General features: G+C 18.3%; 1 protein-coding gene across 1 annotated transcript in view; it reads right to left on the bottom strand.

The window, feature by feature from the left end:
• Nucleotides 1-19807, bottom strand: part of LOC128961094 (glutamate receptor ionotropic, kainate 2-like) — a 77284-nt gene that overhangs the window by 16927 nt on the left and 40550 nt on the right. The window contains exon 2 of the mRNA XM_054307301.1: nt 5481-5642. Coding sequence (XP_054163276.1) covers nt 5481-5642 — 162 coding nt within the window. The remainder of the gene's footprint in view (nt 1-5480; nt 5643-19807) is intronic.

The following is a 19807-nucleotide window of genomic DNA, read 5'->3' as shown; positions in this document are numbered from 1 at the left end:
ATATTGTAGTTATTAAGCGTATATAACAATCAATTGACAAAATAAATGCCATCCTATCTATACATTAATTATTCCAATATTAATAATAATAATATTATTATTATTATTGAAAAAGACATTGAAAACTGATTTTATTTCAAACAATTTGCTGACATTTGTGTGTTTGTAATGTATTTTTTTTTATATATTATATATCTATAATACCATTAATATACAGAAAACTTTTATATAATATAATTTATATACTATTTGTTATATGTTTTAATATATATAAAAAAATATATAGTTATATTTATTAACTTATAGTACTTATGTACAGTAAACTATGGTAACAATTTTTGTTGTTGTTGATATTATTAAAGCAAAAAAAAAACTAAATAAATAAAAAGTATCTAATATTTTATTTTGTAATATATTACACACTTTTTTTGCGATACAATAGCGAAAATAAAAAGTTTGCAACAAAAAAAAAGTTTTATCTAAATGTTATTTTCCGGTCAAAAAATTATTTTTGATGACCAAACACACTCACACACGCCTAGCAATATATAATACAATTGGCAAAATGTATGACCAGTTTAGTGTATATGTTTTTGTTTGGTAAGGTTAGGTACGGCCCACATATCAAATGCACACCTTATTATTTATATTATTTTGTTATTTTTTCAATTTATTATTATATCATTATTGGGAAAAAAATTATTAAAAAAAAAACTTTATGGAAACAAATAATACGGTTATAAATTTTTTTTTTGGTTTTTTTTCTGTAAATCAATTGTAACTGTAATTTTAAAATATATGTCAAATCTAATGAAACTATTATTAATATATAGTCTACTAATCATTAAATTATTATTAATATATTTTAAATTATATATATATAATTAATTGATAAAAAATTGTTTGTAAATTCGGAAAACAAATTATGCAAATATTATAATATAATAATATTTTCAACAATGATTTGTCGTTATTCACACATTAATAATAAAAAGTAGAAAAAATAAATGATTAATAATATATTATTATTATTATTGTTTAGTCCCACAAAATAACAGTTAAAAATGATAAATATATTTTTTAGTGTAAAATAATTTGCAGCACCAGTTAAGATAGTTTTATATGTGTATATGTGTGTAACGTAATGGTCGGTCGGGTCATTACTTTTAGCAGTCTTGACATACGCCGCCCCGTTATGGGTGACACCAGAAAAACGCCTTTCCATCAGAAAATTTATTATACGAAATGTTATATATTTTTTTTGCTTATTTCTCTCTCTCTCTCTCTCTCTCTCTCTCTCTCTCTCTCTCTCTCTCTCTCTCTCTCTCTCTCTCTCTCTCTCTGTCTCTCTCTCTACTCTCTAAGCTCTCTACATGTCTGGGTTAACCGTTTTCGTCTTCACACTAATGGTTTACTCAAAATAATAAATGTTTGCCAAAAAATATGACAAAAACTGATGGTTTAAGTCATATACTATATATACAGTATATATATATATATACAAATATATATTAATTTATATATATATATATGTAGGAGTGACAAATATATTATGCAATTTAAAGCCCAAAAAATATTTGCACTATAAGATTATCGTATCATTAATCAAACTGTTTTAAACTATGATATATATATAAACTATAACATATAACATACATATTATACATACATAATATTCTTTGATACATATAAGTTATATAGATTTTTATTTATTTATTTATTTATATTTTATTGTAAAATAGAGATTTGTTTTAATAGTAACTAATTTTATAGTAAGAATTCAAGGTTTAATTTTCTCTAATGATTAGCGATTAATTCACAGAATAAATATAATACAAACACATAACAAATAATACAGAATAATAGCCTTTAAGTTTAAAGGCAAACAAAATAATAATAATAATAATAATATGAGATAATTGAAGTTATTTATTGTTAACAATTGAATAATATTTCTGTGAATTTCTTATACTATTGTATTATATTTTTGTATTGCATTGTATTGAATGTGTTATATATACTATATATATTATATTTGAATTTCATATAATACTATATTATTCAATTGTATTATACAGTATATTATATATAAATATATATATTTATACGATAAGCCGTGAATTTGTTGGCAAATTATTTGTAGAAATGAGTATTGACTACAAAATCAATTTGTATTTTTTTACATTGAAAAACATACTGTAAATGTAATGTCTAGTACTATATATATACAGTATATATATATATTATGTACAATATATGTTTATTACATAGAAATAATCGATTGATTTTTTTCTTGTTGGTTATCACTGTATGTTATGTAATAGTCTAATTAGAGATGGGCAAATAGAAAGTTTCTAATAAATTTCCCTGAGAAAGTTTCTAGAAAGTTTCTCAGGAATAAATTTCCATAGAAATTTAACTTTTTTGTTATACTATGGGATCCCCATATCTATAGATACATTAAAACTATAAATATATTAATGAGACATACTAGTACTAGTATACATATAATATTATACTATATAATGTAGATTACTGTATAATACTATATTATACAAATGGGATACCTATATAAATAATTATAATTATTTAATAATAATCAGTTTTGTAAAATTTTATTCACCATTTTATAATATCATAGTTTAATATAATTAAATAAATAAATTTTTTACTTTAATTAATAATTAAAATACTATTTATAAAAACAATGTTAAAGATAACAAATATCGATAAAACAAAATTAACCATGGGGATCCCATAAATAGAAATTTCTTTTAGAAACTTTCTAGAAATTTCTCTATTATTTTATAAATTTCTCTTTTTTGCCAACACTAAGTCTAATACATTATAATTTTATGGCAAAACATAAATATCTAGAAATTTTCATAGATTTTTATGACTACTTTAAATTATTTGTTGTTGTGTTTTTTATTTATTATAAATCACTAGTGAATGGGTAGAAAATAGTGATAAAATTATAGTAATGTCTATACATATAGAGATAGTAGACATAAATTTTATATGAATTGTATATACAGTATATAAATATATAAATAGATTGAATGAATATATATATAAATTGATTTATTGTTTATGAAAAACAGTAAACTTATAGTATAGCAGAATATTCTGTTATACATATAATTATGTCTACAATTCATTTTTAAAAATAATTTATTTTTTAAAAACATATTTATATACTTTAACTATATTATTGTTGCTAATATTTGAAAATAAAAGTCCATTTAATATTCACCACTACTCGTATATATCATATATATATATATACTGTATATGTAATAACCAATGGTATAAAAATTTACATAACTATAAAATTTTTGAAAAAACACACACACACAATGTATACTTTTTAATATACAGAGCATATCAATAAGCTATCATTAATAGTATCATATTATTATTATTATTATTATTTTATTACTTATATATATTAAATGTTTAAATAACAAAATGTGCATAAAATAGATATTCACGGTTCGTACATATTTGATAAATACAATATAAGGTTACATTTAATATATGATAATAAGTTACAGTAACTAATGTTATACATATTTTTCAGTAAATTTATATATATATAAGTTTCTATACAATACATATGGGACTAGTTTTTAACATTAAATATTATATAAGTATGTGCTTTAAATAAACAAATATCAATTTATATATTCACGTTTGTGTATGTGTATGTATATGCATGTATATGCATGTATATGCATGTATATGCATGTGTATGCATGTATATGTATTTATGTATGTATGTATCTACAGTATGTATGTATGTGTGTAAATGTGATATATCAAATAACAACTAACAACGGTTAATTACACATTTACATTATTATATTTCAGTATTATAAGAGTAGTACTTATATTTAATTTATATAATGTATTATAGATATTTATATATATTGTACATTATTTTATTATAATTTAAAAAAAAAATTATTTTTATTATCATTTCAAATGTATATAATGATAATAATATTAATAATAGAAAAAATTATCATAAGTAATAGATAGAGAGAAAAAAATCTCATTTGATTTCAATAATGTATAATTTTTAATTCATAATAGATAGATAGGATGCATAAATATAATATACATTATACAGTATTACAACATAAACTACTAAACATAATGTATAACTTAAAGTAACTTTTGTAAAAAATAAAATAATAATTTCTTTTTGTTATAACATTTACATTACATTATTTGACTACAATTTTTGTTGTTGTATTTTCATACACATTAACAATATTAGTATTATGATAATAATAATAATAATATATCGTACATTATGATGATTGTTATTATATATCAAAAAAAAAAATTCTCAAAATTTGTTATACATAATAATTATAATATAGTTATAAAGAGTCAATTCCTGAAAATATTTGAATTTTTCTCCACAAAATTTCCAGTAATTTTTGTTGATAGTAATAACTATTAATGTTTGCTAATTTAATTAATTACTTATTAATAAAATAATTATCATATGTTTATAAAACTGGTTGTTATTAATATTTAATTAGTTTATTTTTAGCTTATAAAATTATTATTTCTAATATAGGTATGTTAATAATTAATATTTATATAAATTTAACAATCAAATTGAATAAAAAAATTGTTATTATCATAAAAATAGAGTTTTATATTGAAACAGAAATTTTCAATATTGTAAATATTTTTTTACACAAAACTAACTATAAATTCAATATTAAATATATATTATAATAGTTTATAATATCAATTTCCTATCAAATAATATTTTTTTTAATAATATTTACACTAAAATATTTTTTTTTATTGACAATAAACTCATTTTATTATTTTTGAAACATGTTATCGTTACTAAATAAATTTTCTATAGATAATAGAAAATTGTTAATACACTAGTTTTTTTGTAATTATATTTATGTTTGCTTTATATGTGTATACAATATGTTTATATTTAAACAATTTTTTTATACAATATTATAGAAATTATCATATATATATATATTAATAATAATTTATAATATATATTAATATATATATATATATTTATATTGTATGAAATCAAATATTTAAATTTTTAAAAATATAAGCATTGTAAATTTTACTAAAAGTTATTAAAAAGCTGTTTTATTATCAATAATATTTTAATAATATGTTATATATCATAATATTTTTTTTTAATTTACTTATATTATAATCTGTATATTAATATTGTTGTTAATATTTAAACTAACAAAATAAAAATTTAATTATTTTTAAATCTATTAAAATTAATAATAATAACTTTTTTTTAAAGAATATATTACTTATTATAAGTATCATTATTATTAGTTTTTACGATAATTAAAATAGTGTTTAGTTTTTTTTTAAAAAAATAATTAATTAATATTGTTTATCATATCAATAATGTTGGGGTTAGAGGAATAGGTATGTAGGGTGTGGGGGTGGTGGACACATACCTTTTTTGGCTGCATGAAAGCTGTCCTCACGGGGCACGTATTGGATATCATAGATTAACGTTATATTGGCTAACAGTGTCCTGTCTTTATTAATACGATAGACGGCATACTTGAAGGCCAACTCTGATGGACCGTCTTTTTCGTCCTCAGCAAACAATGCGCCTAAAAAACACACAAAAAAATCAGACAATAATTATATATTTGATGTATAGATATTATATATACTGTATATATATAAATGGATTTTTCTTATAAATTTAATTTAATGATTATTTTCCATATATTTTCTGAAAATTTATATAAAGTATATGTTTTCTAGATTTTATTTTGATTATAAAAAAAATTATATTTAATGTTATGATATAAATAAAAAGTTATTTTATGATTTATTGAAAGCAAAATATATATATTAAAAAAATTGTTTCAAGTTTTTTTCTCTCCAAAAAATTCAATTTTAACAGACTATTTGCCGTAACGATTATTATTTACTATAATAATAATATTATTTTATTTATTATTATTATTATTATATATTTTATAGTTTGTGTACTCTTGTTGACCAAATTGACCAAAAATATATACAGTATATATATATATATATAATATTACACACAAATATATATAATAACATTTTAAAATATATATATATATACAGTTTATGTTATTTTGTACATTATATATATATACTGTATATGATATATTGGATATGATGTATATACAGTATATAAAAATGTTTGATATTTAATAAATTTTATTGATTTTTAAGAGACCGCATATAATATTATATATTTGTTAACATTATCCATGTTATGGCCAGTTATTTGGATGTTTTAGGTTACAGTTAATAACAATAAAAATTTGTATAAGTATTTACAATATATATATATATATATAGTAGTCACTAAAATATCTATTAAATATATTATTATTTGTATAAATATATCATATTATATAATATTACATTTTATTATCGATTTTATTGACATAGTTTTTTCCGTTTGACTTTTTTCAAATATGATATATAAATTTATATATATTAAAAAAAGTAAATAAATATCAACTATTGATAAATAAATGACTTTAAAAAACCCATGCTTTTTCTATTTGGTTAAACTGTAAGTAAAGAAAACAAAAAATTTTTGTAAAGTTATAAACTTAGAAAATATTATATACAGTATATACTGTATATATAAAATCATGAAATTGTTAACAACCCTTATAGGAACTTAAAATTTTATTATATACTGTAATAATAATAATAATAATATAAAATCTAAAAAATTCAATTTAATAGTTCCGGTATTTGTGTTCAATGTTCAATAGTCTATGAGTTATAACTTTCAACAAATCAATACACATATACACACACACACACACACAATACACACACAATACACATGCATATATACAAACATACAAATAAAACAACAAAAATATTTAATACAAATTAATGAACATCATTTTGTGCATATTTACAATAAAAATAGCTATTAATTTAAATGGGCATATATTTTTTGAAATAAACATTATACAGTATATTAAATGTTAAATCAAATAACACAAACTATATGATTAAATATTATACATTTAATATTTTTTGATGTTTTTAAAAATTATTATTATATTTTAATTATTAGTATTATGCGACCAAAAAATATCAGGAAAATAATTCTACTTTTAATAATAATAATTAGTATTATTAGTATAAAGTATAAGTATTTTTATTCATTAAATTTACAGTTGAATGCAATTATGTTTGACACATACATTACATTCAAGAATATTCTCAAAAGTAATTTCTATAATATATTTATTTATATTTATTATATATATATATATATATTCTGGGATTCAATTTGTTTAGTTAAGCGCCATTAAAGACATATTAATCCCCAGAAACTTTAACTCAATGTATGTGTGTTTGTGTCTCTGTGTTTGTCACAAAAATTTTTATATACATTTGAAGTCCAATTAATTGCAATCAATAATAATAATAATAATTATTATTATTATTGCTTTTCACAGCTTTATTCACTATATAAATTAATTTATATACAGTTTATACTGTATGTCATATAATATATATATATATATAGTTTAGTAAAACAAATATTTTAAGAGAGACTTAAAGATTTCTGCAATTTGTTTTTGGGATAAAAACATAGTTTAATTAAATTTTTATTAGTAAATAAGAATATAAAAATGATATATATATATATTGATTCATTATTATTAAATTACTATAAATATTTTATATTAATTAATGTTTTTTTTGAACCTCTATAACTGACACGTGCAATATATAATTGTAAAATTTAATACATATTTTATTATATAATAATAAAATAAAAATTTTTTTAATAAAAATGGCATTAAATTCTAATTAACTTTACTTATGTAACAACTTTATTAAATAAAATATTTAAGAAAAATATTATATATTTTTTTATTTGATTTTTAAAAAAATTGTATTAAATATATCAAAAAATAAATTATATGATATTATAGATAAATACTGTAGTAATACTATATACTACTAATTTTTTTCATATTAACTAAATTAACAGTATATCATGTTTTTTTTTGTTGTTGATTATAATATGTAATATTATCTTATAAATAAATATGTTTAATAAAAATGTGACTAAAATTCATAATCATATATAAAATCATACAAACAAACAAACAAAAACATTAATATATAAAAAATGATAAAATTGTTGACTAATAGCACATGTATTAATAGTATATAGAAAATAGAGACACATATCATCTAATCATTAGTTATATTAGTGTTAATGTCAAGTATATGATCAGACATTTATAGAGTTAGACATAACTTAATAAATACATTGAGATATTATCAGAGAGAGAGAGAGAGAGTAAAGGGTATATACTATATAGTATAGAAATATAGGATATACTATTAAAACAAACAAAAACTGTTTTATTTATACATTAGATTACTTTTAGGATATAAAGGCTAAATATATATATTTTATATATATATATATATATTAAACCACAAAATAATAGACACTAACGTTATACTGTATATATAAAAAGTAAATTATATAGTATTTATTAGTATTTAATAATATATAACAAATTATATGTCAAATAAAAAAGTAGTTATTTTTTTGTTTAAATATAAACTCATCGTTCATTTATAAAAAACAAATATTTTTTAATATATATAGATATATATTTAGCTCTCAAATTGATAGACATTTGTTAAAATTTTGATTAAATAAATGACTGATTGGTCAGTGAGTGGGTGAGTGAGTGAGTGATTATTTGATTTAGTAAATGATTGATTAAGTGTGTGAGTAATTAATTACATGAAAAGTTTAAATTAATAAAAACTTTTATATAACTTAATAATAATTATATAAAAAAAACTAATTATTAATATTCATATCAATTCATTGCAAACAAAAAACATTTCTTGAGTACATATTTTACTACAGAAATCATGTATTCATTCAATTTTTTTATATTCATTTATTCAATAATAATAATAATAATAATATAAATATTTTCTATTATATTATTATTATTATTATATTTATATATAAAAAACACAAAAAAATATTTGACAAACACATAATAAATGGTGAATTGACTGATGGATTGACTCTACTGTTCAAATGAGTCGCTAAAATGCTGTGATTTTTATTATATTTTGTTTTCAGTGTTTTTTTTTGTTTTGTTTTATTGTTTTATTACATATAATGTGCTTTTTATTACATAACTATTTTTATTAATAATAATAATAATAAAAATTTAATAAAAGAAATATTTTTCATATTAAATATATTAGACTCTCTTTTTTTGTAGTATTAATATCGACCCTAAAAATACTTAACTAAAATAGATTAAAAATTAGATTAAAATGTTATTAAAAAAATTGTTAATTAATTCAATTTAAACCTATCTATTAGTAAACATAATAATTAATAAAAATTTAAATAAATAATTATAAATATTATGGAAAGAATATTAAGAAAAAATAAATAAATAGATATTTTTATTTTAGATATAAAAAATACATGTTATAAAACATGTTGTCTTTTTTAATCATTATATATATTTACTGTATATATATATATAAACTAATGTTTGATTTAAGATTAGAAATAAATGTATATAATATGTATTGACATATCTAACAAATAGCGATTTATTTTATTTTTTTTGACAATATTTAAAACTATTTTCCTATAAAATATTAAATGCAAGAAATAAATAAAATAAACTATAAGTTCAATAAACAATTTTTTTTGTCGTCTACTATTAGTTTTCAGTTGATAACTATAATATGATTTTTTTTGTTATGAAAAAATAATAATATTGACTTTAAATCTATATTTAAATATATATAAAACTATTTAAAAAGTTTTCTTTTTGTATTTTCACGTAATACTGGGGAAAAAATGTATTTTTTATATATGATATACAAAAAAATACAATTTATTCCACATTGACAACAGATATAAAGTTTTTTTAACTAAATTGAAAAGTTTTAAATTTCACCCTATTTTTTGTTATTAAACTTTTAAGTTTTAATTTAAAAAATAATAAAAATATATAAGTATAAAAAAATGTGGCATTAAATGTAATAAAATAAATTTCATATTTTTTTGGAAATAAAAAAATATTTCACAATTTATTTAGTATTTACTTTATAATATATGGAGTCTATTATATAACTGTATTATTTGTTTTACACTATAAATATTTATATAATCATAATAAAAGTAATTAAAACTTTAATTTGTTAATAAATTTTTACATGAAATATACAGATAATTAGTATTTCATAATAGTTTTGCACTGAAACTTTTTTAAAAAAATAAATATATTAAACTTTAATAATTTATTATTAATTATATGCAATATAATGATAATTTAATTAATACTATTTATCAATATTATAAATATAGTATTAACTATGTATATAAAATACAGTACAATATACTTAAGTCAATTATTATTAATTTTTGTTGATTTTATTTTGCTTGTATGACTCTGAATCAAACAAATATTAGATATATGTATAATATTTGATAACAAAAAATTGAATACTAGTTTGTATGGTTTTGTAAACAACAACAACAACAACAGTATTCATATAAATACAAAACATATTATCACCAAAAAAATAAATTATACTTCATTTTTATCCAATATTTTCTGTCCCTTTAGACACAACAACAACAACAACTAAAAGAGAAAAAATAGATATATAATAGAGAATAAAGAGATATAGAGATAGAAATGTGATGTAATGTAATGTGATGTGAAAGATATCTAGTCTCAAGATTACAAATAAGATGATATGTTTTATATATATATATATATATATATATATAGAGAGAGAGAGAGAGAGAGAGAGAGAGAGAGAGAGAGAGAGAGAGAGAGAGAGAGAGAGAGAGAGAGAGAGAGATTTCRATGTAAATCCAGATCACGTTATTTGGTTGTATAGTATGWCCTAAACTACGAGACAATKTRTGAGTGAGTGAGAGGCATATATATATATATATATATAGAGAGAGAGAGAGAGAGAGAGAGAGAGAGAGAGAGAGAGAGAGAGAGAGAGAGAGAAAGAAAGAGAGAGAGAGAGATCACCATATGATACTATAGTACAATAAAATAAAAGTTACAATGATTTATATGAAAATAACATTTTCACACATTATTTCTTTATAGATAAATATATATATATAGTATAGGTCTCAACCAACACAATACAAAAAAAGATAAAGAATTTTTTAATAATTGAAAACTAAATGATACTTGAAATTAATATAAATACAATATTTTCAAATTAATAAAAATATTTTGTATTAATATTTTTGTTATTAACTTTATTATATACACTATTGAGATATTAAAATAAAATTATGACAATTTTTATAACTAATTTCTAAATAAATTGTAAATTAATCTTTTATCTGTAAAAATAATCTAGTATATAATAATTTAAATAAATTATTTTGACAATTTTTATTAGCATAAAATATTATATATATATTTTTGAGACATTAAGATGTTTATTGTAATTTAAAAAGTATAATAAATTTAAGAAAATGTTTTATTTAACTGACACTAAATGCTTTTCAATTTTTATTTTGCAATTTTAACTATAAATTGTTTTTAAGATTTTTTTAAAAATTTATTTTAAAGTATAATAAATTTACAATAATTGTTTGCAAAAATAACTAACTTATTATTTTCAATCAAGTTTAATTAATAATTTTATATTATAAATATATAAACATGTATTAATATATAACATATAAAGTGTTAATAAAAAAAATATTTTATTTATTCAATCACAAAAGTTATTATATTATAATTTTATAATTTATATCATTTTTTAAAAAATATATAAATAATTAATAATGTAATTTACAAAAAAATGTATTGCGCAATTACGTATTAACAGTTATATTTTACATTTAAATAAATATTGTAAATAATAATAATAAATTATTTTACAGTTTTTATTTAATAAAAATAAATAACAGATATTAATATTAAGTTAATTAAATTATTTTTAATTTAAACTTAAATTATTTCAGTTGTAAAATAATGGACTACAAATAACTTTATAAAATATTTTTCAGATATAAAATTATAAACTATAAATTTTGTTATATATTTATAGATTGAAAATTTTTTTGTTTTGTTTTTTTATTATCTTTTAAGTATTGTCTATCCATTTGGGAGATAATATAACAAAAATAGAAATTAGTTTTTATTTATTTATCTCGATTTTAACTGTTATCTATATTTATATATAATTTTATTATATAAATACCTTATATAAAGTTAGTGTATGATATACAGTATTTATGTAGAAATAAAGTGAAAGTGAGAGATGAAAAAAGTAATTTCCTATTTATCTACAAAAAAAAAAAAATTTTTTTTGGTGACTCCAGGTGTGAATATGCGATACAAGTGCTTATATAGTATACTACTTATATATAATATATATCTATTTATCTATATAATATAATTTTGTAGATTTGTCATATAGATTGCTATTATCTAAATCCTAGACTCTCTCTCTCTCTCTCTCTCTCTCTCTCTCTCTCTCTCTCTCTCTCTCTCTCTCTCTCTCTCTCTCTCTCTCTCTCTCTCTCTCTCTAAATCTTAACATAACGTATACACTCTTAATCTATGAACGATAAAAAACAGTAAAAACTTAAAAGAATATTCTGTGATTTTTTTTCTCATTCTCTTTTAAAACAATATTATATTTTATATATATATATATATACTGTAATAGAGAGAGAGAGAGAGAGAGAGAGAGAGAGAGAGAGAGAGAGAGAGAGAGAGAGAGAAATATAGAGCTATAGCTCACTTGAGAATCCGTTTTTTAAAATTTACGAATGAGAGAGAAAAAAGCTTTCAAATAAAATAGAAAATAAATATTAAAACAATAAAAAAACTTTTTTCTAGTTTGAAAATATATAAAAGTAGAAAAAGTTTTTCAATTTTTAAAGTCAAATATATAAATATATTTGCATTGCATTCGAGATAAAAACAACTGAAAATAATAGTTTAAAAATTTTGTTTATTTTCCTTTTAAAAAACTATTTCTATTTTATTTTTATTTTGTTTTGTATTGTATTCAAGCATTTCTATAATAATCCATATTATTATTATTATGATAATAATTCAAATAAATACACATATTTATATTTAATAATTATTATAATAATCTAAAATAATCTAAGTCACTTAATAAATAATTACATAAATATGAAAGTTATTTTTTAAATATTTTATTTTTGATTGTCAATTGTTTAAACAATAGATTTCATATATCATATATATATTATATACTGCTATAGCTGGAGGACAGCCCCAAAAAAATAATACTTACAAAAACAATTATCATTATTATTCAAATGTGTTAAAGTCATCCTTAAAAAGCTGTCCTTAAAATGTTTTTTTTGGCAGTCATTGTGTAAATCTAATTAAAATAAGTATTTCTTAATTTGAGGACAAAAAAAATTTGTCATTTCATAATAGATATGAAGTGTTTTATTATTATTTTTTTTGCTGTTAAAGCTGTATATTTGACTGGAGAGCACTTATGTTTGTCATTATATTATATATATATATATATATAAATTGAAAACGGATTATAGCCTAAAGTACAGTAATATATATGTATATATATACTGACTTAATATATAATAATAATAATGAAATTTTTTTCTTATTTTAATTTTAGTATTTAATATTATTATTATTATTTTTAATTTGTCTTAATTTATATTTTAATATTAATGACATGTGTGTGTGTGTGTGTGTGTGTGTGTGTGTGTGTGGAGTTGAAAAATATGTTATTAATATATTTAAATTTATTAATAATAGATAATCTTGAAAAATTGAGTTTTTCTATAAAATTAATTTTTATTCCTATTTAACAAAAAAAAAATAAAATTATCTTATAAATTATTTATTATTTTTTTATTTAGTTATGCTTTTTATTCAATCAATTTTCTAGTGAAAAAAAACTTAAAAATATTAAAATTTATTGCATTTTTATTATTATTATATTTGAGTGTACTTTAAATTTAATCAAATAATTTAAAGCATTTTTTTGAGAGAATATATATATTGATATAGATTTAAATAAAATTAGCATTTAATAAAATAAAACTGATCTACAAGAGATGATATATATATAAATTTATATATATATATATATATAACTATAAATTTGCTTCAACCACACAAAAATCTAACTGTCCATTCAATGCTTTATTATATATATATATACTATAAGCCAATACTACCCATTGTCTGCAAATCTCTCTCTCTCTCTCTCTCTCTCTCTCTCTTTGTATATATATTTTATATGAAAACATGGCTTAAAAAAGAGATTCATAAATGTGTTATAAGAGGAACGGTATGTGAATGGACTTTACGGATCAAAACCTTATCTAATGTATGTATGGGTATGTCTGGTGAAGACAACTGTATGCTCTCTTATATCTTATAGATAACTAACTAATAGTGTATTTGTGTTTATATATATTATATTTATATATATATATATATTAGAGTTATATCCCATATCTATCTGTTTGTGGCTTTCAAACACACGCTTCACTAAATATTAATAGTTTATTCACAGATTTATATATATAACAGAGCGTTATCTGTGTGAGTGTCTGTAATAAAGCAAAACAGAGAGAGAGAGAGAGAGAGAGAGAGAGAGAGAGAGAGAGAGAGAGAGAGAGAGATTGTATGGAAAGCTAACTGTGCCGTCTATTTAACCGTTTTTTTAAATACTTCATTTTGATTCATATCTCATTTTTTTACTACAATCTGTATGTCAACGACAACTAACTATAGCGATGACAATGAAAAAAATGGGATTCAAAAAAATATATATAAATTTATTTTATGTCTATCTTTTTTTTACTTAACAGAATATTCTGTTAAATATTCTGTTATATTATTGTATAATATATATATATATATATATATATATATATATCTGTATATATTTATTGTCAAACAATTCTTGTATTTAGTCAGACGTAAACATTGTTGTGTGTATTATAGAGATATAGAGATTTATTTTATATTGTAATTTTAAGCCATGACTTTTAAATATTATTGCAGTTTTATTATTGTTATATATATATATAGATATTACTTATTATTATTATGTATTATATGTATAAAATAATCATTTATGCATATATAGAGTTTGCATTTATATTATAAAAATAATATGATATTTGTATTATTGTCACAACTAAACAAAAAAAAAAGTTATAGAAATTTTTATATACAACGACTGGCAATAAATTTATTAATAAAAATAAAGATAAAACTGATTTTAAATAAGATTATTGTGTTGTTTTGGTTGAAAGTTTTTTGTTGATAAATATAGATTATAAATGTAATTTAATAAAAAAAATTTTTTAGTACAAAACTGTTTGTCATTAATATTAATATGCAATTTTATAAATTTATTTGTATTTAAATAATAAATAAATTTTAATATTTAGTGGATTTATTTAGTTATATAAATACAATATAATTTTTTAATTATTAAACCATTTAAAAATGTGAAAAATAAAAGTTTTACAAATATTTCAATTGAACATTGAAACTGATATATATTAATTATTTTGTTTTTTTTTAATTTCAAATATAAGATTTTCATATTAAGTAATTGAGAATTTAAAAATATATATATATATATACATCAATAATTTAAATACTTTAACATATAAATTTAATTTACAATATATTATAGTTAATAACAAAATACGTGCTGACAATTAGTTGATATCAATTATAATAATATTGTTAACATTTCATATATTATTTATATACAAGTTATAATAGTCATGTTTTATATACAGTATATGTATGTATATTATTATCATAAATAATTAATAGATAAAATCATAAATTTTTAATTAGTTTTGTTAAAGCCTAAAACTAATGTCTATATAAATTATATATATATATATATATACTGTATATCATATCATTTAAAAAATACTAAACAATTACTATTAATAATTGCTAAAAATATTTTTTTAAAATTATCTTATTATCTTTATGTGTGTTTATTGTATATACATTAATATGTAAGCTTAAATAAAGTTTGCGATTAATTGAAAGCACTGGTAGTTAGCAATAAAAAAAAGTACGGTATGATTGACAACTCACTCGACATTTTTTTACGACTAATAATATAATATCTATAAAAAAGTGTTTTATTAAATATACTGTAAGTATTCAGTATATATATATATATTTAATACAATATATAAACAATATAAATGTTTTTATCAATATTTCGCACTATACTATATATATACAGTATATATAGCTATAATTAAGTGTTTAATATACAAAATTGTATGAATATATTGTAATTAATTGTATAATACGAGTCATTAAAGTTTTATAACTACCAGTTGTTATATATATACACTATTAGTTTAATTACAAATATATATATCGTAAACCAAAAGTTATGTTTTTTAACAACAAAAGATTTATTATTAAAAAATTTATTTTACATTTTTTGTTGATTAATGTTAATAGTAATTATTTCTATATATTTTTTAAAGAAAATAAATTTAATTTACTGTTTCTATTTATTTTATGAGTCAAATAAATTGTTTCAATATTTTCAACATTTAAAAGTTTTTTGTTATTTTATTAAAAATAAAAATTTTTATTACATAATGAAACTTTTGTTTATATTTCTCAATAACTACAAAAAAAATGAAATATTATGATTATCATCTTGAATTTAATTTGCAATATAATAATATAAATTATATTTATGATATAATAAACTTTTTTTTTTAAAAAATATATAATAATAAAATAATAGAGAAAATTTTTGTTGTGATTTTGTGAACCATAGACATACACACAAAAACACATCATTGTTAACAATTAAATTGTAGTAAAGTGTTGTAAATTATTTTATAACCAATTTTATACAATATATATATATCAATAATTTATTAGAGCTGAACTAATCGTTTTGCACTCAAAAATGTTATTATTGTCCGATTTATATATATATATTATATTTGGTGTACAACAACAACAACAACAACAACAACAAACTTTATTTATTGTTAAAACTATTGATATATAGTGTAAAATAAAATGTGGATATATATATATATATATACATATATATATATATTGTATTGTACAATACATAGGCATTTATTAACACATAAAACATACAGAGAGAGAGAGTTGAAAAAATAAAAATTATCTTTCAATACAAACTCCGAAAGCAAAATCAAACTTTAAAATAGTAAAAAAAAATATAAACTTTTAATGTATTTTCCTATGAAACTAATGTTGTCTCTACCGGGTTATAGAAAATTTAATGTCATATATATATATAGTATATATATATATATTTGAGGCTCAAGTGATTTGTATTTCACAGATATATATTTCACAACACTATTGATAAAGACAGTGAAATATGGTATCCAACAAAAAAAATAAAATAAAATAATGTTATTTCAAACACACATTAATAGCATTTCAATACATTCCTTAAGCAATTTTGTTTCGCAAGAATGATAGAGAATAGTCAAAAATTACATCAAAAAAAATCTACATTTAATACATTAAAATATATATATATTGATATACCGTATATTTATATACACGAATATATTATATTATACTGCATTTTACTATATATATATATATATAGTATTATATAACAAAATGTTATTTAAGGTTTTTGCAAAACTATTGGCTGTTATATATCAATATAAATTTATATACTGTTTAGAGAAAGTAGTATTGATATCATTGATCTTTAAGGTCTCTCTCTCACTCACTCACTCACTCACTCTTACTTTTAGTTCAAAAATCCATATCATACAAAACATTTGACTTAAAGGCTATATATTGAAAAATAATTTTTTATATATATATATATATATAATATATCTAACATTATACACAAAATAATAGAAGAAAAAAACTATATATTTTTTTGCTAGTATTTGTTGTGTTTCTATTATTTGAAAATATAAACTACAGTTTTTTTTATTTGTTTGTTTGATGATGATGTTTGTTGATATTTGTTGTGTGTGTTAGGTTGCTGTACAACACATACACACACATAAATTTAATGGTTATGTATTTGTGTTTATGTATGTGTGTGTGTGTGTGTTAAACAAATAGTATACCATTTGATAGATATTGGAGCAGATATTTAATCTCAATATATATATATATATATATATATTATAGAAAAAACTAAACTTATTTATATAGTTTTCATTAAAAATTTAAGTGTATGTTTGTGTGTGTGACTAATCTATATATTTTTATTGGATAATAATATTATATGAATATTTCATGTTTTTAATTACTGTATACTTAATATATATATATATATTTATTATAGTTAACTATACTACAAATTACTAAATACTATTTATTAATTGAACACTGATTGAAATTTTATTTTATTTTATTTCATTATATATTTAATACATTAATATTCAAACATTTTAACATTACATTTTAATGATCTTTTACAAAAAATCAAATTCATCAATTAGAGTATACTCTATCTAACAAATTAATATCAGTATATAAAAAAATATATTATTATTATTTTTTTCATTCCACTATATTTTCCTATTAAAATTTACTATTAGTTATTTATTTTGTTTTTGTTTATATATATTTATTTAGTTTCTGTATATCATTTTAAGCTCATTGGATCTGATTTTAGTATAAAAATCAAATTTAAATAATTTATATGTTTAGACATTAACTATACTCACTATAGCATATACTGTATATATATATAGATAGTACTGTATTTACCAATTGATAAAATAAAATAAAAATTTTTAGTTTTTATTTTCTGCTGATTATGTTTTTGAAATTTCTTCAGAGATTGCGATCACATTAAAAGTTTATTTTATTGGCAAATAAAATGTTAATATTATTAAGAAGTAATGATTGTAATATAATAATAATAATAAAAATAAAAAAACTAAATTAAATATATATAATATCTTTAATGTATTTTTGGCTATTAAAATGCAGTAGTGATGTAAAATCATTAAATTTAATTATTTATAGAAAAATTTTGTTTATTTATTATTAATTTATAATGACTTAAACTATCCAGAGTTTGTGATTTTATTATATACTATATAAATATATATATATATATATATAATATAAAAATTTATATGATATATATATATATATTTTTAGCAAATAATTTTTTTTAATAATATTAGAATAATTTTAGAAATTATCTCTAAATGTTTCATAAATAAATAATTATAATAATTATCAATAAATTAATAGATTTTAAATGTAAAATTTATTAATGTTTAATATATTTAAATGTCACTGATAAATCCATAATATCATTTATTAGTATCAAATATTATAAATTATACTGTCTAATAATAATTTATTTTATTAATAATATTTATTTATTACATTAATTAAACATAAATAATTATTTTTAAAAATTTTTTATAAACAATAATTAGAATACACTACTAGAGTACATCATAACGGTTTGGTTTTAATAAATAGATTATAGTTTTAATTTATTCTTTAAAGGTTATAACGATTACGGTTCGGTTTCCTATAATATGTCATACAATGGTTTCAATCTCTAATAGTGATAATACAATGATAATGACATTTAGTCTTATTATTCAATATATTAAATATTTTATGACTGACTTTGTGACGCCTTTTCCCATTCAAAAACACATTAATGGATTTTAAATATAATTTATATC

The sequence above is a fragment of the Oppia nitens genome, unplaced genomic scaffold (assembly GCF_028296485.1).
Source record: "Oppia nitens isolate AA-2021 unplaced genomic scaffold, nextdenovo-longstitch-racon4-pilon3 scaffold5_pilon_pilon_pilon, whole genome shotgun sequence".
In the NCBI taxonomy this organism is placed as follows: Eukaryota; Metazoa; Arthropoda; class Arachnida; order Sarcoptiformes; family Oppiidae; genus Oppia; species Oppia nitens.
The sequence above is the reverse complement of the archived record's forward strand: the minus strand, read 5'-3'. Positions and strand labels throughout refer to the sequence as shown.